This window comes from Antechinus flavipes, chromosome 2, assembly GCF_016432865.1.
Source record: "Antechinus flavipes isolate AdamAnt ecotype Samford, QLD, Australia chromosome 2, AdamAnt_v2, whole genome shotgun sequence".
Classification (NCBI taxonomy): Eukaryota; Metazoa; Chordata; class Mammalia; order Dasyuromorphia; family Dasyuridae; genus Antechinus; species Antechinus flavipes.
Window position 1 is genome coordinate 44,765,924 of NC_067399.1, and position 22,160 is coordinate 44,788,083.

Sequence of the window (22,160 nt, forward strand, 5' to 3'; positions counted from 1 at the left end):
GAGGGATTTTCCATTAAACAGAAGCTAAGGTTATGTATTTTGAAACCAACTTCTGAAAATTATCTTTTTCTACTTTTGAACTTCAAATGTACTAAGAAATCAATGAAAAATTTATTTTCAAGGCAAATTTTAACTAATCAACATAAGTCTCCTTCACACAATGATCTGAGAGAATATTCTTAAACCAGGTTCTTTAAAAATCTTTTTTGCACTAAAATTTTCCTCACCTTTTGTCCCAAAATTATTTCTAAGTGCATATAATCATCTTAAGTGCAAAAGAAAATTGAGAAAAACTGATGGCAGTCTCTGCACACTTGATCAGGATTAAATATTTTCTCAAAAAGAAGATAAGCTTATATTGCAGTGATTTGTTTTGAGTCAATACTTTCAACATTAATTCTTCAGAGCATCTCCTAAGAAATACAGCTGTTTTACACATATATAGTATATAGTCATAATAAAAATGTGTGCTGTCAGCAGCTTGAGTCTCAGCATTGTGACAAAGCACTAAGCCGATGGATCACTCAAAGTTTTCATCCTCCAACACACAAAGCACAGTAAAATCCACTGAACATTAGGCTACATAGCTAACATTACCTTTTCCTACTTTTATATTTCATAGCCCTCTGTCCTAAAGGGAAGAAATACAGGGAATACACATTTATAGAAATGCTATATAGCACCTGTTCTGTACCAGACACAGTGTCAATAACTTTATAAATATTATCTCATTTGATTTTAATGACACCCCTGTGAGGCAGGTGCTATTATCATTCCCATTTTACAGATGAGAAACTTGAGGCAAGAGATAAAATGACTTATCCAAAATTACAAAGCTAGTAAGTGAATGAAGCCGAGTCTGTTTTTTGTTTTGTTTTGTTTTCTTGTAGGCAACTGAGGTTAAACTTGCCCAGGATCCACATCAAGTAAGTAAAGTGTCTTAGTCCAGATTTGAAGTCAGGTCCTCCTAACTCTACTACATAATAATATTCATTGTATATTGGTATAAGTTAGCCCAGAAACATGAAAAAAGGTTTTCCATTCATTACCGTTTAATTGAGACATCAAGATCCTTCAGGCAGTCCACAATGGTGCTTCGATGTCTCTGTACTGCATTATGATCTGTCTGCACTGTCTTCAACAATGATGTTAGAGCTACATACCTAAGAAGAACAGACAAAAACAAATCAGAGAAATTAATTACTACAAAAACTTAATCCCAAAGAATATGATTCAAATGGAACTTCAGTGTCAGGACATAAACTATTGCCAAAATACACAAGGAAAAGAAATTTTTTTTAAAAAAGTGATTCACCTACTTTTTGAAAGCATAGTTCAAAAAGATCACTTCTTAAATCTGCTTCCTAAGAAATATTTCCTATTGTAATGTGTACTACAAATGAGTGATAATACCTAATTGTTCCTGATTATCTTCAAAGATACAAAGTTTGACTTCAAAAGTTGAAAATTTTATTTGACTCACCTAATATTTTTGTCATTGTTCAATAAGAAACGACCCAGGATATTTATGGCTAATACCTAAAAAGAAACAAAAGTAGGTATAGATTAAAGAGCTATGAAAAGAAAGTATTTCACAATATTGCTTTGAGACCCTTAGAATTCCTACTATTTCTAAACTGGTAGCAATAAAAAGTCTAAAGAAAACATCATTTAAATTAATGTTATTAAATTTGATTTCACACATGTATCTGTCGACACATGTATGTATCTATGGATGAAAAATTAGATTTCCTATAAATGATAAGGCTTTCCAGATGTTTCTGTTTACAGATGACCCTGTTAACATTACCCCAGAATACTAAAAGCCTTGTTCCCCCAAAATGAAATTTAAGTTATCACTTAGAAGGGAGCTTAACTGCTCACACAAAAATAAAAAAAAATTTAAGAATAATTATTTGGCCAAACCAATATGCAGTTACACAGACAACCTACATAGTCAGTCTATTAGTATATCCATTTTGTTATAGACATTATCCATAGACAATAAATCGGGTCCAAAATTTAAAAATTAAGAGGGGCTAAATTGTATTTGGGGACCTGAATATAATGCTTTTTATATGATACCAAATTTCAACCTGAAACAAAGGACCATCTTATTAACAATAATATTCTTCCAGTGATGCCACAAGTCATGGAATACAAGTCTGAAGAATTAATGTTAAAAGTTATCCAAAAAGACAATAGGAGGCTCATGATAGGTATAAGTAAGGTGCAAATGCACAATTACCAAAGAACTATGAAGAAAAACATAAAGGATGCCAGAGGATAAGACTGGAAAAAAGAGGATAACCAACGAACAGTCTGTGCTCCATAATGGCATCTACACAATGTCAAGAAATCTAAAGAAAGATCCCTAAACACAAAAAATTGACCCTGTGGATATGAACAAAACACAAAAAACTGACCCTGTGAACATGAACAAATGTAGTACAGGAGAAGGCATAAATTGGAAAAAGCATTCACACTGATGAGATCACAAACCTATATAAGAATACATGTGTGTGTTTATGTTTGAGAAACAGTAACTGCAAATTACTCTAAAGAAGAATACTCTAAAAAATACTCTAAAAACAAGTATGAAGGCTAAATATCTTTTTTTTTTTAGAGCTTATAGAACTCAGTTTCATATTTCAGGTATCACACAGCTACTTCTAGAAATAACTTAAAATGTTTCCTGACAATGTTATAGCCCCAAGTCTTATTTTGCTCAATAGTTTCAAAAATACCATATTAAATTCAGTTGTAAGTCTTCAATGGGGGCAATGACACGTCAGGTATCAGTAAGGTAGATCCTCTATAATGGAAAGACCCATACCTTAAGTCAATTTTCCAGCATTACTTTGGTCATTAACAGCTCCAAAGACACTAATGACTACGTAGTTCATTCTAAACTAGAAGCCTTGCTGAAAACAAGATAAAAAAAAACATACTCTTAGTCCACTCTCTGACTTGATGTCCATAATAGTCAAAACCGTTTCATAGAGAATAGCGTTTCCTACATTTTTACTAGTCTCCGTATTGGTGGCAACCTGAAAAAAACATAAATGAAAAAAGTGATGACAACATCTGACAGCATTAAGTTTGAGACTGCCTAAAGCCTACTAAGTATTCAATTCCACAATCACTCTCAATGAACAACAGAATTAAAGTTTTTCCACTCACCTGTGCCAATATATCATTCATTGCTTCACTTGAGTCATCATCATTTCGTCCTAGAATTCTTAGTAACCGCAGGATTCGCACCTAGAATCCCACAAGCACAAAGAACACCAATATTATGCCCAAAATGTGTCTACCCTGCAACTTCATATGTCAATTTCAATGAGAACATTAAAAAAATCTTTAAAATGGCACATATGTTGCTTCTCACAATGAAAACCTCATCTATTTCTCTCTATCATCTTACTTGATAAAGGTATCACATACTTCTTAGCAGTTCTTAACTGCTACCTAAATAGTCAATGGCCTAGGCTCTCTCTCTAGTCACTAAAAACCATCTCAGTAATCACTTAGCAGTTTAAGAAATACCTCAATCATCTGAATCTGTTAATAGTCAAATTGTCACTCTTTAAAAATATGGCACAAGATAAAAAGTTTGCATTAATATCTATGTTTTAAATTTTACCAAGTGCTGTTTTTACAACAATCTTGTGAGGTAGGTATGGCCATTTAACAAAAAACCAAACTATGGCTCACAGTATTAAGCTCAGTATGCCAAAGGGAGGGAAGGAAGGAGGGAAAAACAAAAGAAGAGAGGGAGAGAGGGAGGGAGGAAGAAAAGGAAACAAAGAGGGAGAGAGAGGAGAGAAGAGAGTTTTAAGCGAGCGCTATTGCCTAATTTTTAAAATTTGGCAAACTCTTTTTTTCTCACCTGTAAGAAGGGGTCACTGATCCCAGACACGTCATGCTCTGGTGAATATCCAGACATGATAAGGTTCTTTAGAATACGAACTAACTGTGGTACAAGCTGTAGAAAATAAAGATATTAAAAAATGATGACCACATCAAAGAAGATTGTTTAGAAAAAGTAGGAGATGCCTTGGGAGAAGATGGATGACTGAATCTAAGCAGATTTTTCTACCAATTCAGCAAACTGGAATACAATATCACTAATACATAATATTAAGTGAAGGATAATTAGACTGAGGAAATTTTAAAATGAGTACCTATTAGCTTATTTTTAGGAAATATATGTCATTGTAATAAGACTTAACTTATCTTTCTTCATCTTGTGGGTTAATAATTTAAGATATAATGACACTAGAAATACCATAGTCACATAATACTGGGTCAAAAGTAAAGAAACCTATTCCTATTTTGGAATATTTAGGAATATTCAAATATCTGCTATTGGAGGTCATGATATTTATAGATTACTTCAAATAATTATTTCAAATAAAAATTCTAATAAGTATGACATTTCCATATCCATATTACTGACAAGTTTGTTTTTCTAATAATTAAAAATCCTTTACCAGAAGGATTTAAAATAGGGTGGGGAATTGGTTTTCAACAAAAAGAAATTTTTTTAATGCAATTAACCTGGAGAGGTCTCTATGAAAGCAAAAGAAGCAGTGAAAGGATTTTTAACATGAAAATGTGTGGCACCCTCAGTAATAAAATATTATAATATTATGTAATTTTAAATACCTGATATAATGTCCACATTATTACTGAACTGCCATGTCATGTCACACATATGACGCATTTCCAATGAGACTGACTATAAGCTCTTTGCAGGAAGAAATCCTGTCTAGTAATACTGCCCAACAGCACTATTTTTACATCTCTTGCATGCTATGTAAAAATCAAGACAAACAACGAAGAAAAGTTTCCTATTTTGATTCACCTTCAACAGTAATCTACACAGATTGAAAAACTTCTCAAGTTATCTGGTTCGATTCCTTATTTTTTTTTTTTACTTCACTATGTGGGATTTTTAGATATGACATATTAGTAAATTAGACTACTAGTTCAAACATAAGCTTTACCTCTAAAATGAAATCTTTTTTAAAGGAGAAAAAAGTATATATGTGTGTGTATACATATATAATATATATGCATATACATATATTACTTATATATGTGTATACATATGATATGTATGTATGTGTATATGTATGTATTATGTGTGTATAGGTACATACTTTTTAAAATTATATTTTATCTGAATCTTTAGGATTCTTTAAATAAAACATTTATCTACAAAGAACAATTAATTCTGTTTTCTCATTTCCTATGCTCCTTCCTTTCAGTTGCTTTTTCTTATTTTACTGTTATAGCTAGCATTTCTAGAACAGTTTCAAATAATAATGGTGATACCACTTATAACTTTCATTTATCTCTGATCATACTTGAAATGCATCTAGTATTTTTTTAAAAATCCATTATACATAATGCTAACTCTTCATAAATACTACTGTGGTAAATTAACAGTTCATGAAGATGATCTTAAATCCAATTCCTATTCCACATTATAAATAATCCTTAGAACATAACAATTTAATCTTATTTTTTTTAATGCTTTTAACAGAAATGAGTGCCACAGAACTTATTCTGCATTTTATGATATAAACATGATTTTCTTTACATTAATATAACCTGACATATTTACGCATTTTCTTAATAAATTCTGAATTCTTGATATAAAAACCACCTAATTATAATATATAATATTGATATAATTTCTTTGCTAATATTTGATTCAACATTTTTGCATTTATATTCACATAGGGATATCAGTTTGCAATTTTCTTTCTTTGATTTATATCACAGAAGAAATCTGAAAAGATCCTTTTTTTCCTTTTTTGGAAAACTTTATATGAGTGAAATTAATTCTTTAAATATCTAATAGGATTTATCTGTAAATATATGTAGTCTTGGATTCTGAAGAGGAAGTTCATATATTGTTTGTTTAATTTTTGAGATTCTTTTAATTTTTTATTTTTATATTCTCAATCTATTCTTTATATTTTTGTAAAGATTCATTTTTCATATAGCAGTTTTATTTTAAAAACATAAAATTGGACAAAATAGTTTTGGTTTTTTTTTTTTTTTGACATTGATAAAGTGGTTTTCTTCTCCCTTAAAAATTAAATAAGTTAGCGGATAATCCGCCCAGGAAAACTGCTTTTCTTTATTAATTCTTTCAATTTTATTGAAATCTTTGACTTTCAGACTGTCTTCAGATAGTTTTGTGATTTCTGCTTTGTCTAGGTTTTTTTTAGTGGCATGTCCAATTCACTTATTTATTCTCTCTTTTATTGATGAAAATGTTGTAAGATATAAATTCCCTCTTAAGAACTATTCACAGAAGAAATCTGATCTGCTTTTTCTGGGACCTGTTTTTTGACCTACCAATTCTTTAAGATTAACTTATTCAATATCTCCATTTAAATTTGGATTTTTTAAAAATGCCTTTTATTGACATACTTTTTTTGTGTTGTAGTATAGAAAGAATGTGTTTAATATTTCTGCTTTTCTACATTTGTTAATGACTATTATATACCCAATTAAATGGTCAGTTTTTGTAAAAGTACCATTCACATTGAAAATTATGTAAACATCATTTCAAAAACTTAAAAAAAAAATAGTACTCTGATCAATGCAGTGACCAACCACAATTCCACTGAACCAATAATGAAGCATGCTTCTCACCTCTTGATAGAGAAGTGACAGACTAGAGATGTAGAATGAAATATACATTTTCAGACACAGCCAACATATGCATCTGTTTTGCTTCACTAAGGGTTTATCTTATAATGGAAGGTTTTGTTGTTGTTGCTGTTTTTCTTAAATTTGAAGGGGTAAGAATTGGGAAGTGAGAGAATATACATGACAGCAATGCCACAAAATAATAAAAAGAAAATAATGTTAGCAGAGCATTTTTGATGCACATCAGAAAATAGTAGAAAGTTTACAGGGAGATAGAGACAAGCAGAACCAGCTTTGGAACTAATATGTTGAATTTGTAATATACGTTTAAAATAAACAAGTTATATGTGAGAAATTTGCTATTTCATATACAATCTTTTTCCATTTCTGTGTATAGAAATATTCATGTTTGTTGAGTATTTGTCAAGTTCAAATAACAGAAATAAACACCTTTTTAAAAATAATGCAATTATAGGTCCAAACTACGATTTTATATAAGCCAAATTTGGGGAGGAAGAGAGGTGGTTGGAGGTGGAAATGCAGGCAATAGCCAATAAGGTAATTATGTAAAATAAAACCATTTTTACATTAGACAAATATTATAAGTTTACCAAAGTTACTTAAATTTAGACAAGGCCCTCCATCTACAAAGGTCATACCACATGATTTTAAAGCATTTTTCAACTGTTAATGAAAAATTCGGTTTTGCTATAATGCAAAAGAGGACCAAATAAGCAACTCTTAAAAGTCAAAGTGAATTAAAATGGCCCAACTAAACTGAAACCAATTGTATCCTTTTTTTTTTTTTAAAAGATTGAGACAATGCAAATTCATTTAATTTCAATCCTTTTTCTTCGTTTTACAGACTCTGTTTCTCTTTCAACTACAAGATATTTTAGAGAAGTAGAACTTTCATGGAAGTCAAGCTTTTCAGAAGGCATGCAATTCAAATATTCATCTTTAAATGTGAATTCCAATGCTGTGGCCAATATTCAAGACTTGATTCATGATCTAATTTGGACAGTTTAAAGGTTAAAACTAATTTAAATCTGTCCTCTTAACTTCAAGGATAAAGTAGAAATTCAAAATAGAATCCTTATTAAATCTGTCCATTTGATGGGCATATCCACATTGGCCATAAAGTACAAGAATTTAAAAGCATTCACATTCACAGAAAACTTGCTGTATGTTCCCTATAATCTATTTTTTGTCCTGTAGACAATGTTCAAGACAATGAAGAAAATCTGGCTCAACTCGGAGAAGTCTTTTCCCTTTAAGCTTCTACAAAGCAAAGATGGTCTTAATTATTACCAAAAGCCCAGCACATCACAGGTAACTAAGTACTAAGCATTCAAACTTTTGGAACCTGGTTTATTTAAACACAATGTAAGTTACTAAAACCAAGTGACAGGACAAACAAAATAAGATGACAGTGGGAAAGGCAACAGCCAAGAACATCAGTTAAGGCCTACAAATTCCCCTCCAACACCCTGCTCACTTCCCCTACTCAAACACTGTAAGCAAAATTCAGATGAAGTGAAAAGGTCCTGCTACAAGTTTCAATGTAATTGCTCAGAATTAGCAACAGCTTCCTTAGGAAGCTGCCCATATTCTCCTCCAAAGGGTCACTTGCTGGCTTTTTTATCTACTCCAATAGGAAGCAAAACATTTTGTGTCCAAGGAGATCTAGGGTTAACAAGAACAAGACACTGGGAAACCATTCAAAATTTCTCTCAGAGAAGAAATAGCAGAGAAATAGGCTTCCAATTCACAAAAGGCGACAACTGAAATCCAAGGCTGATCATGGAGTGTAAATGACAAGACAAAAAACCAAGACTTACAAGGAGTTAGCCAAAAAACAAAATAAGACTAAAATAAAACATTCTCATAATAAATCACAAGCAGAGCTGCAGCATTAGTATGTTACAGTTAATGATGGCCGCACAAAAGCTTCTAAGGACCTAATGCCAGCATGCACCATCTAAAAGAGGGTTAATTCTTACCTTTTCATTCTAACATACAGCAGGATTCCAAACAGAAAACAGGAACAAAACACATAAAGCAAGCATTAGGGACAGATACGGGTCTCATACTATTTTACAATAATTTAATCAAGACATACACATCTAGAAGAAAAAAATATAACCAAAAAAAAAAAAAAAATTGTAAAAATTCCACTAGCTCCAATGTATGCAGGATGCCAATTCTTTTATCAAAAGTCTTCTACAAACTTTCCACTCTCTTACTTACTGTCTAATTTTAACTTGATTGAATAATAATTGTTTTTAAACTACTATTCCATTAGAAAGGACAGAAATGTTTTAAATCTACTATTCCAGTAGAAAAAGAAGAAGAAGAAAAATAATTAAACCCTTACTTGAGGAGTCCCCTGCCTAGAACAGTGAGGAGGCATAGAAAAAGTTGGAGAAGACTTCAGTTTGAGATTTGGAATACAAAAATTTATGAAAAAAGAAACCAATGACTGCAATTTATCCGGAACACAGATTACTATCTGCTAAAAGTCAGGCTTTCAGAAAATCTCTCTTTTAACATGAAAAAAGAAAAGACAAACAACATATCCAGGTTCCCAATCCAACAGCAAAGTAAGGCCTGGCTAACATTTCCATTAAAATTCAGCTCCTTAATTTCTTTCCCTTAAACAATAAAGATGAAGAGAAGAAAACTCACATACTGCGCAGAATAAAAGTTTAGCTAAGGAATATCCCACTTTGTGCCTACCTTTCGGAAATGTGCCAGCATGTCTGGGCTTCTCTCACACATCTCTGTGAGCAGGACAACAGATGTGTGAAGGACACCTGTACAGGAAAAAATAGATAGGCAGGTATAAAAGAGGTTCAACATTTTCATCAGCTTAATGATAACTAGACAAAATTTCTCAAGAACAGGAGACATACTTTCTATTTCTTTCATATATGCCCAACTCCAAAGCCCTTAGGAGGTAATGCAGTGTTGACTGCCCCCAACAAGAATTTAATTTTTTTCTTCAACTTTGCCAATTGAGGGGCATGAAGTGGAACTTCAGAGTTGTTTTTAATTTATATTTCTTTAATTATTAATGATTTGAAGATTTTTTATCATATTTGGTCATAACCTGGCTTTCTGTCTTTAAAAATACTTTGTTCATATCTTTTGATTGTTCACCTACCAGAAAATGGTTCTTGCATTTGCAAATACATGCAAATGTATTTGAATCAGTTTCTACATTTTGGTTATGAACACATTTTTGGAGAAATCTGTTGCAAACATCTCACTCTTAAATATGTATATTGGTTTTGTTTGTGCAAAATCTTCAACATTATCAAAACTATCCTTTTTAATCTGTGATTTTTTTATTCCTTGTTTGGTCATGAACACTTCTCCAGGGCATACTTGCAAAAGGGTATGATCTTTCTTCTTCTTCTAACTTGTTTATGATGAGACCCTCTATGTCTAAGTCACACTACATTTGACATATGGTGTGAACTGTTGGTTTATACCTGATTTCTTCCAGACTCCCAATTTTCCAATAATTGGAGTACGGATTTGTCAAATATTACATAATCATATTTATTTAAATTTGAATGTTGTATATATAATCTATTTTACTGTTTGACCTTTCTATTTTTTTTACTTACTACTAAAGGGTTCTTTGCAAGACAGTGTGAAATATGGCACTGCTACTGCCACTTTTTAAAATTATTTTTCTAGAAATTCTTGGTCTTTTGTTCCTCCAGATGAATTTGGTCACTTTCCCCCCCCCCAGTTTCATAAAGTAATCCTTTGGCAGTTTGATGACTAATGCTGTCATTTTTATTATGCTGGATTAATACATATTTATTGACTTACTGTCAAACAAGGATACCGTGACATTTTTTTCTTATACCACCACCAGTATTGGTATAAACTGTATTATTACTGCCCAAATAGAAACTTTGTTTATGCCTTTCCACTCCTCAAGTAGCTATAAGAGAATACCTACAAAAATAAATTCACAAGAGATACAAAATAGACATCATCTACTTCATATATGCTACTAAGCTGTTAGCAAAATTATCTATCAATCTTAGAGAAACTGAAATAATTAAAAAATTTCTGGTGAAGCCCCGAGCAAAACTTCATTATAGCCTATAAATATTTGGATAGCAGGAAAGATAAATTTATTTAGAAATCCTGGGGAGAAGGGAGAGGAAAGGGAGGGACACGTCTTTGTAAAAAACAGAATAAATTCATTAGGCAGTCTTAGTCATTCAAATAAGAACTTTCTAACTCAATATTTCTTATTCTGACATGAATAAATCATAAATGCTGGAATACCTACAAATTCTATTTAATGCTTCTGAAATTTTTACAAATTTCTTAAGGATAATAAAATGATTATCATAAATCCTACACCTGACACAATGGTTAAATGTACTTCTGTTATGAAATGAATTCATAACCATAGGCCTCCAAGAAAGTACATACAATGTTCAACCATTGAAAAAAGTATTAAACTGCACATTAGTGATGTGTCGGCTTTACAAAAATATTTGCCTTTCTAATATTTTTAAAGGACTACTGAGAAGATTATTCTCAAATCAAAGGAATCTATCACTGATGATTAGACTCCAAGAATTGTAGTACCTAGTTATGAAAAATAGTCTTAGTTCACAAGGACTTTAAATGAAACCATTCAAGGCATATATTAGCCAAATAACAACTTATTTCACTTTTGCATAAGAAAGCCTGGTAACCCCAATCTTCCCTCCCAAACATCTTGTAAAGGCTCTCAGAAGACATTACCATGGTTCTTTTCATTCAGTAAGTTTTTTGTGGCTGGCAAAAACATCTCCATAAGCTCAGGTACCTTCCTGATGACATGTACAGCACAAAGTGCTGCCTATAAATAAAGTGATAAAAAGTTGGCTTTAGTTAAAATCATTATCTTTAAAGAAAGGTAATTAACATCTGCCTCTAATAAATGAGGGCATTGAGAAATACTTAAAAAAAAAAAAACTCTTGCCTATAAACTAATTCCTAGTTCACCCAACCCGATATTCATGAATATCTCCCAAAGCAATGTTTCTGAGGCTGAAATGAATGAATAATTAATTGATAAATCATGCTAAGCAAATTATCAGTGATTTGGGAAAGCAGTTTCATTTCTTATACTCCCACCTTTGGGAAGGGGGAACAAAGGTTACCAAGTATCCTAAGTGCTCTCTAACTTTTTTTTTTTTTTAATGTATAAAACTTTTCATTATCCCTGTTATTTAAATGTCTTCTGTATCCCAGTATCACAAATCCATCACCATGCTAGGTGATGACACAATTCTTAAAAGTCAAAAGAATGAAAATAAAAGCAGATGATGACTATTTTTAGAAGGAATGAATGGTTTTAAAAGGCATAAATTTGTCATAAGGTCTTCTTCCTATCAAGACTAATTTTGTCAAATATTTGATTTTATATATATATATATAAACCACAAATGATGCTGTTAAGAGACTTAAATAACATCAAAAATAATCTTGAATGCTGAACATGCAAAGAAAAGTAAAATGCTAAACCCTAACACTTATATTAAAATAGCTTGGCAAGAGATAATGAATAAAGACATTAATTCTACCTGTTACCATTGAAAGATTTTTCTTTTTTAACTTATTTATAACCATCCTATTAAAAATATGCATACAATCTACAGAATAAAGAGCTGATTTACAGTCATGTCTCCAGTGCTATTTTCAATTCTAATCTTGATAGTATATTTAAGAGTAAAAGGGATTGAAGACTTCAATTACAGTTGCAATACAATGGGAATAGAGCTAAAAAGATAATCTGTTTGCTAGAATTAATCCCAAATGTCTCTTAAAAAAAAAAAAAAAGAAAACATTAGTTTCTTAGATTTCAAGTAGCATGACCCTACACTGGAAACTAAGGGGACATCTTCCTACAAGAGAATGGCTAAACAAATTATAGCATATTAACATAATGGAATATTATTGACACAAGAGATGATGCAATGGTTAGTATTAGAGGAACCTGGGAATATCTCTATGAAATGATGCAGAACAAAATGAACAGAACAAGGAAAAGAGTTTATACAAAGTTAACATTATAGTGAACAACTCTGAGACACTTTATAATCCTAAACAACAGAATTGTTTAAGAACCCATTTCTCACACAAAGTAAGACATATCTAAATTTTTAAACCAGCAGAGTAAAAAAAATTAATCATTGGTTTTTCCTTTTCTATAGGACTGCCCAATTTGGAGAAACAAAATTAGTTTTATCCTAAGTTACCTTTTTTCTTAAGTATGAATTGGAAGTTTTAAGAAGTTTCTCTACTTCTCCTGCAAGGTCTCGACACATTTCTGAGGAACCCATACAGCCAAGAGTGCAGAGTGCCAGCCCCTGCACATACTGTGTGCTATGATTAAGATCACTGCAAAAGAAAATAAATATGAAGGTAATTCTATGCCTTGTCCAAAGCCTTAGAAAATTGTCCAAAATCAAGAAGGTCATAAACCTAAGTCAAGTAAGGTCATAAACCTGAAAAAAGGTTTCAGAATTTATCCCATTACTGATATAGTACCAGGAAATAAGTGATTCTCATTATCTAACAGTGCAGTCAAATAGGCGAAATAACAGACCTTGCTCACAGGATTGGTATACAATGGAACCAAAGGAAAGAATATGTAATGTGTTTTGTAAACTTTAAAGCTTCATAGAAATGCTAGCCATGAATTACCAACAAAACATGAACTCTTACAGTAGTCCAATGTTACTAACAAAAAGGACTCAAAGGGAACGTCTTATCTCTACTACCGAATTCAGGCTCACTCCAGTAATTTCCAGCCAGATGATTGAGATTTAGAGCTGAAATCAACATTAGGAATCCAGTCATTTTACAGATGAAGAAACTAAGGCTCAGAGAAAGGAAATGATTGATCCAAAGTCACATAGATATTGAAATGCAGAGTCAGGATTCAAACACTTACTTCTTGTTTCAAGTTCAGAAATAGTTGAAGAAACGTACCACAAAATCTCATCTTCTGAAAGAACATAATTTCATAAAACATCAAGTGGTATCACCTTTCCACCCTATAAAAAAAGGCTGAAGGCTTCCATTAGGGAAGTCAAATACCACCTTTAACTCAGGTACTGTATGCCTATATTCAAAAACCAAAGAGGCTTTATAATGGAATTATTTAACAATAAGATTTTTGCTGCTCTTGTAAAGAGTCAACATATAAATTTTCTATTAAATTAAGGAACTCTACATTTTCATTTGATTTCCACAAAATGTTCTCTTTTCCCACAGCAGTTTGATTAACATAAAATAGACCCATTAGAGACTAGTAACACCAACTAAGTTATATATTCCCCTCTCTCTTCAGATCCCAGAGACCTGGTACTAAACAAAGATGGATTTTCAAAGGCCTTGATCATTGTATCTAAATCTCCTTAAATTAGCATATAAAAAACATAAACCTATAGAATTAAACATACTTAGGCCTACATCTTTGTTATTCAGGTAGATAGCCATACTCAGAATAATTTTTCTTCTCCAACCACATCTCTCTTCTCACTCTTTAATTACTTCATTATATGTAATTAAAACTTATTTTTCAAAGCAGCTCTCACAAGACAAGTCTCTTAGCAGGCAGGTATATAAAGTGTTAATTCCTATTTTATATATGAGCAAAGTGAGGGTCTATGAAGATCACATGATCAAAGAAATCATCCTAAATGTCCAGAGCTTTATCATGGGTCTTCTGATTCCAAGTCTAATGGTCTGTCCACTAATCCACATTTCCTCTCATCATCCTTCTCCCAGAAGGTTGAAAGGAAGTGAAATTCAAATTAATGAAGTTTGCTGCTGCTTATTAACAATTTACTGAAATTCTTTAATAAAGTGAAATTTAGGGACTCTTTATAGCTTTAATACCTCTTCCCCCTGACACCACCCCCTCCAAATATGGGCTGCCTGTTTTCTAAATATAATTTGAATTGACTTATTTTAGTTGTGTGTATATGTACACTTATGTAAACATATTTTTATGTAAAAATCATTTTTAAAGAAAAAGACAATATCTTTGCACTAGAATTCTTAAGTAATATACACCAAACAGATTTTTCATTAATGAAAAATTAAAGTATCAATTCATGTCAAGAAAAAAAAAAAATCCGAGCATACTTCTCTAACTCTAACAACAAATGACTATTTTCTTAGTTATTAGTATAGATGAAAACTGCTTGCAGATCATAGTATTTAGCAGTTTCAAAACATCTGAATAATTCAAGAAAAGTTTAAGGAGTTAGGATTGGCACATGACTGAGGTCATTTCCAAAATATATGGATTAATGTTATTTCCTCAATAAAGAATAGATTCAGGCTTTCCCAATCTTGAATAGAAAGAACAGGATGTCAGAGTCCCATAAAAAGAGCAAAGATTTGCCCTCTGGCTACATTCTTCATACTTCTTAATTTATCAGTCTAAGAATTTGTACTTAGGTCTAGTTTAAACTCAGCTGCTCTAGGGAACAATCACATTATCAGGCACGTGGTTGAAATAAGGGTAGCTATAGGACACAAATAAAGCACAAAGTTAAGACACACCCTTAGGGATCAAATTCCAGAGAAGGACAAGTTGAACCAGCTGAATAGCTTACCCTATTATTTTTATTATCCAAATATTTTCAAGGGCTAGTCAAGTGAGAAATTCTTGAAGACCCAGTTCACAAACTCTCCCTATAAAATTAGAAGACACTTTATAAATACAAACTAATCCCAGTTCCATCTCAAGGTTTCAAGGCAAGGAAAGAAGGAAGAGATAAAGGGAATGAACTTTACTATGTACAAGGCACTGTGTTAAGTGCTTTTTTGCAAATATTGTCTTCTTCAACCTCACAAAACCTTGCAAGGTAGATGATATTGTCACTTCCAGTTTATAGTAGAGGAACTCAAGGCAAACAAGAGGTCACAAAGCTAAATATGAACTCGGATCTTCTTGATTTCAATACAGAAAAAAACCTTAAACAAATGCAACATTAGTTATGGCAGGAAAATTTCAGTTCCTTTACATCAAATTTACCTAAACAAGTGTAATTTCAGTCACATGCAATAATATTTTAATGAAAAACAAAAATTCCAATAAGAAAGTAGATTAAAGATTTCATCATTAAATTGCATTTCATACAACTGAAATCTCGGAAGGACTTAAAAAGATAAAATTTTCTCTCCTTTTATAATCTCTTAAAAGTATTGGACTTAATTGCTACCTCTATTAGTCATTTAGTAAGGAATTACTACCATACATTTATTCCTATTATGGGAGAGTTAAGTGGAAATCAAAGAATGATGCCTGGCTTTTGCTGATTGTTTCTCTATTTCTACAGGGGCAAAAAAGTCCACAAAATTTTATTTCCCTGATTTAAGTCTGAAGGTGCTACAGATCCTAAGCTGTATAGAAAGATGTTTATTGATAAAAGGAATGGTTTCAGAGTAAACTAAAAAAGACTTGTGTAACTGATACAAAGTGAAATGCACAGAATAAGAATTTATACAGTTACAATAATATGCTCAGGATAAACCTCTCAAAGACTTAGAAACTCTGATCAACAGAAAAAACAATCATAATTTCAGCACTCATGACAACAGATGCTAACCACCTTCAGATAGAGAGCCGAAGGACTTAGTGAAGATTGAAGAGTTTGGTTTTGGACATGACTAATGTGACACTGTTTATAATAGGCTTTGTTTTTCTTGCTTTCTCAATGATGAGGGGAAAGAAGATAATCCAAAGCTGAAAATAAAATTGAATTAACAAGCTATGCTCTAAAAATGTCAATGATTCAAACTTCTCCAGAGACAGTTTAGATAAATGGGGGGGAAGGAGGGGGAGGGAGGGCATTTAAAATCAAATACAAATCAAATGTATCTTAGCCACTCTGAATACAATTATATGAGTGTTCCAAATCATGGGCAGACTAATGAGTTTGGAGACGGAGGACACAGGTCTGACTCCTGGCTCGATTACTCACCACACTACCTGTGTAATCTGAACCTGTTGCTTAGTCCCTCTGGGTCTCCTGTAGCTCTCAATCTATGATTTTAGGCATATAATCTCAATTACCATGTACTATGACAGAAGAGGAAATAAAAAAATTGACTCACTTCTTGATGCAGTTGGTCATTAGAAGATGTACGTCCTGTCTCTCGTCTAGCAGCAGCATGGCCCCTAGGTAGCCGATTCTTTTGTCTGTGAATTTTTGAGAAGCAATAAGCTTGAGGCACTCCAACTGTAAAATAAATATGAAATCAGGAAATAACTATCACAGAAACAGTTCCAAAAGATGCCATTATTTTGTGCTATTTCACTAAGATAAATATGTATACAGATGGGACTATAAATATTTATATTTCCCAATTAAAAAAGCTAAAGATTTCAGATCTTAGGTAATGTAATAAGAGACACAGCATTTTAGAGTTTTAGAGTGAAAAGGGATTTTTGCTATTATTTAGTCCTTGGGATTCTTACTTTCAAAATTAGTGATGTTAAACTCAAATAGAAACAGATCCCATATTTTGAAAAATAAGAAGCTCTAATAAAGAAAAAAAAAAGAAAAAAGAAACAGATCCCTGCCACATAGTGATTTTAAAAAATACAAATTAACTCTTATCAATAATGTACTGTATTTTTATTTATTTTATTAAACATTTACCAATTATACTTTAATTTGATTCAGTGCTACTCTGGAGTTTTCAACAGCAAAGTTCTCTGTTCCAAACAATCTGTGAACTTTATTAAACAATCTACATGCAAAATGCAAGCTTGCAAACATACGTTAACATTTCAATAGGAAGTGAAATCCAACACCTAACTCAAATATTTGAGGATCTAACAATATACAAAAACATCTAAAAAAGGAGAAATTTAAAGAAAAAATTTAAGTTAACAAAACTAAGCAGAGTTTTCAAAATATTTCATATTAGCAAGATAGAAAATTTATTTAAAATAATACATTTAACTAAAATAATATAATCCAATTGTATTTCATAAGCTAATAATTTTAAAGCCACTTTTTCAAATATTATGAGAAAGTGTTTGAAATGTTACTATTCACCACATTTTTACTAGGTACAAATGTATACTATGAAATGTGCAATTAAAACTGACATTCTAACATAAATAAACCATAAACAGATGGGACAAATCTGTTTGTCTCCCCCCACAATGGGGGAGGGGAGAGAATGACAAGACAACCAAGTTGACAAGTGAAAGGTATAATAAATGCTGTGTGAAACAGAAACAGAACAATTACATGCCAGAAATATATTATAGTTCTGCCGCTTCCCCCTACAGTCTTTAACCTAAGGTCTGTCAACTTGTTTTAAAATTATTTTGATAATTGTGATTCAACAAAATTAGTTTCTTATAGTTCTGTTATTTTATTTTGTGCATTTAAAAACAATCTTCTTTGAAATGGTACAAAGGCTTAATTTGACGGCCAAAGAGCCGGTTCAAGATTCAATCAATGACCTGTATGTGCCAAAATGTTTGTAGCAGCCCTGTTTGTAGTGGCTAGAAACTGGAAAATGAATGGATGCCCATCAAGTGGAGAATGGCTGGGTAAATTGTGGTATATGAATGTTATGGAATATTATTGCTCTGTAAGGAATAACCAGCAGGATGAATACAGAGAGGCTTGAAGAGACCTACATGGACTGATGCTAAGTGAGATGAGCAGAACCAGGAGATCATTATACACTTCGACAACGATATTGTATGAGGATGTATTCTGATGGAAGTTGATTTCTATGACAAAGAGACCTAACTGAGTTTCAATGGATAAATGATGGACAGGAACAGCTACATCCAAAGAAGAAACACTGGGAAACGAATGTGAACTATTTGCATTTTTTATTTTCTTCCCGAGTTATTTTTACCTTCTGAATCCAATTCTCCCTGTGCAACAGGAGAACTGTTCGGTTCTGCAAATATGTATTGTATCTAGGATATACTGCAACATATTTAACATATATAGCACTGCTTGCCATCTTGGGGGGGGGGGTGGAGGGAGAGAGGGGAAAAATCGAAACATAAGTGAGTGCAAGGGATAATGTTGTAAAAAATTACCCTGGCATGGATTCTGTCAATACAAAGTTATTATTAAATAAAATAAAATTTAAATTAAAAAAAAAAAGATTCAATCAATGATTAAAAATTATTAGCAGGTCAGAAACAAATTTCTAGAGACTCTTTTCCTTCCACGTTGAAGGGAGAAAAATTATTTTTTGAACTCTTAAATAGCAATTCACACTTAATAAATCAGCTTAGATATAGATATTCATAGAGATACATATATAGACAGATAGATACAGAGTGAGAATAGATATCAACTAATGGTCCCCACTATCAAATCTCTCCAAAAAAGTTCCAAACATAGAAGAGGCAAAAAATATTTACTAAAATGGTGCTGATGACCTAAGTATGGTGCAAGACAGCAACAATGTTAAGAATCAGGTGCTAAATATTAATGAAATTAATAAAATATTAATGAAAACTGTACAGTCTTTCAATTCATACAGAGGCTTGGTGTGAACTCCAATGAGTAAAGGTGCAAACACAAGCACTGTATCAATTAGTTCTACTTAGTACCTTGTTTCAGGTTCTGGCCCCAAACATCTTCTTGTAAGATCAGATCAATAATCTATCAACTCTAATGAGTTATCAGTTTGTAAAGATTCCAACAGCCTGGTAAACATTTTATAGTACATCACTTATTTTGCTAAATCTGTTTAAGGCAGAGTATGAACAAACATAAATTAAAGGAAAATCCTCTAAAGTTAAGAAATGAATTCATTAGAATACAGACATACACACAAGGATTACAATATAAAATACACCAAATTAGACCAAGGTTTTTAATTCACTCCAACATCTTCCACTTAGCATATGAAACCCTCGGGGCAAGGGGGGTGGAGGGTGGAGTGGGGGGGAAGGAGAACATGGCTTCTGCTACTAGTTATGCTATTATTTGTGTGATCTAAGACAAGGTTACCTTTTCAAACCTCTGAATAGCTATAAAAGGATATCTATAAAATGATATGGTTAAACTAGAACATGGCTAAAATCCTGTCCAAATAAATCCCTGAAAATACTTATTTTTCTTTTATTCACTGCAGCTGTTTTTTAGAAAAGTCCAACATATTATATGTTCATAGATATTTATTTTTTCTAATGTTTCCTTGAGTTGCACTTTTAAAGAAAGTTATACCCAATTTGTCATCCTTCAGGATAGGTTTTCAAAGCCAAATGCATATACTTTCCTTTTTAAAGCCATTTACTTTTTAGTTTTGTGTAAAAAAAAAAAAAAAAAGTCATTGCAATTACCTCTGTGATATAAATAATAATCTTGATAAAAATTGGTGTGAGAACTGCAACAGATTACTCTAGGGTCTCAAAAAACTAGTTTAACAATTTCAATGGGCCTAACTTTTTCCTGAATTTTTACTGTTGATGATGTTCACTCTTTCAATCATGTTCAACTCTATAACCCCACTTTTGAGGTTTTCTTGGCAAAGATAATGTAATGGTTTTTCATTTCCTTTTTTAGCTCATTTTACAGATGAGGAAACTGAGGTAAACAGGGTGAAATGAATTGCCCAGAATCATACAGCTAATAAGTGTCTAAGGCAGGATTTGAACTCAGGAAGATGAGCTTTCCTGAGTCCAGGCCCAGCACTCTATCTTAGGAGCATTATCTAACTGTTGTATCACCCCCTTTCCTGTCTTCTTTACCTCTCCCCACCTGAGGACAGCCTCTATTCTAGACATACACATAATCAGATTTACACACAGATACAAAGAAAACACACACACACACACACACACCCTCACCTTTGTATTTCTTTCTCCCTCTTCCTCTCCCCCTATTTTCTCTCTCTCTCTCTCTCTTTCTTTTCTCACCAAATTTAACAGATACTTCAAAAATCCAAAGTGACCTTCATGACATGAGGTACCAGCTGAGGTCATACATACTTCTTCCTATGCATATTTACACACAAACAGGATTATTTCTTGCATAATTTTTTTTTAAAGAAATGCTTTATTACTGCCAAGCCTAACAGAATTGATTTTCAATTCTCTCAAACACTTAAAAAGGTATTAATGCTTCTTTCCTTTTAACAGCCTCAATCTGTTAATAAACAGAAACTAGAAGAATAGGAATAGAAATAACTTTTTTTATATTTCATGAACTGAAGTGGTTATGAATAAAAAATATTTCCAAGATATATTAAAAGATTCATTTATTCTGTGTCTCAATAGTAAACAGATCTATTAACAAAGGGAGTTAAACCAATGACACTTATGACAACAATGACAAGAAAGTTTTTCTTAATTTCCCAAGGACCTTAAGCTCCCCACACTTCCAGTTGGCACTTGAAGTCAAGCTAAAGCTGAAATTTCCCATGGGGGAAAATAGCTCTCCCACAACTCTTATTTTAACTGAACTTAAAATTTTCTTAAATATTCATTCTTAAGAAGAAAAATCATAATTAAATTTAGGTTAAAATAATTGGAGCTACATCAAATAAAGTATGGCACATGAATATAAATTTTGGCCTTATCTTGGCCAAACCCAAACTTCCATTGAGCTGCTGCAATGTGATCTCAACTTGAGGTATCATCTCACCACCTCTTCCCTCCCAGAAAACTGAATTCCATCTCTAGAACTAGGGCCCATAGGCAAGTTTTGGTTTTACCATGCCTCCAGAGCACCACCAAACCATTTCGAAACCTCCATTTCTCTCCTCCATTAAAATATAAGCTCCTTGAGAGCAAGAGCTGTATTGTTTGCTTGTGTTTGTATCTTCAACCCTTATCACAGATATTGGCATATAGCTCTTAATAAATATCTAAGCTATGTAGTAGACTATTATAATGTTATAAGATGAATATGACAAATATAGAGTAGCATGGGAAAACATGAATTGATGTAAACAAAACTAGAGAAACAAGATACACAATGACAACAATATAAACGGAAAGAAAATATAGGAACTGAACATTGAAAAATTAAAATGACCAAGAATTGGCTCCAAAGAGATAAGAGAAGGCACTTCCTTCCCCGCCTCTTTCCTTGCAGAGATCCACGTATTTGAAACACTCTGTTTAACCTTTTTCAATATGTTGGCGAGTTTTATTGAACTGTTTTCTTCCTCTTTGCTATCCTGGCTCTTTGGGAAGGAAACAAAGGAGGGACCCTCTAGGAAACATAGGTGATTATAAAAACTTCATTATAAAAATTAATTTTTTTTTAAAAATGAGGGGTTAATAATATTTTCACCTTTGGTGTTTATTTGCTTGTTTTTTCCTTTCTCATTTTTCGCCCTTTTGATCTGATTTTTCTTGTGTAACATGATAAATGTGGAAATATATTTGGAAGAACTCACATGTTTAACCTAAATTGGATTACTTACTGTCAAGGGAAGGAAGG

The 22,160-nt window shown here is 32.2% G+C and overlaps 1 protein-coding gene and 1 non-coding gene across 2 annotated transcripts in view; both read right to left on the minus strand.

The window, feature by feature from the left end:
• AP1G1 (adaptor related protein complex 1 subunit gamma 1) overlaps nt 1–22,160 on the minus strand; it is a 60,974-nt gene that overhangs the window by 18,929 nt on the left and 19,885 nt on the right. The window contains exons 3-11 of the mRNA XM_051974681.1: nt 16,834–16,958; nt 12,957–13,098; nt 11,458–11,554; nt 9,415–9,491; nt 3,893–3,988; nt 3,184–3,264; nt 2,952–3,050; nt 1,484–1,539; nt 1,050–1,163 (exon numbers count right to left, since the gene is read on the minus strand). Coding sequence (XP_051830641.1) covers nt 1,050–1,163; nt 1,484–1,539; nt 2,952–3,050; nt 3,184–3,264; nt 3,893–3,988; nt 9,415–9,491; nt 11,458–11,554; nt 12,957–13,098; nt 16,834–16,958 — 887 coding nt within the window. The remainder of the gene's footprint in view (nt 1–1,049; nt 1,164–1,483; nt 1,540–2,951; nt 3,051–3,183; nt 3,265–3,892; nt 3,989–9,414; nt 9,492–11,457; nt 11,555–12,956; nt 13,099–16,833; nt 16,959–22,160) is intronic.
• LOC127552676 (small nucleolar RNA SNORD71) lies at nt 465–550 on the minus strand. The gene has a single exon (XR_007951531.1). It is a non-coding gene; the product is annotated as a small nucleolar RNA SNORD71 (small nucleolar RNA).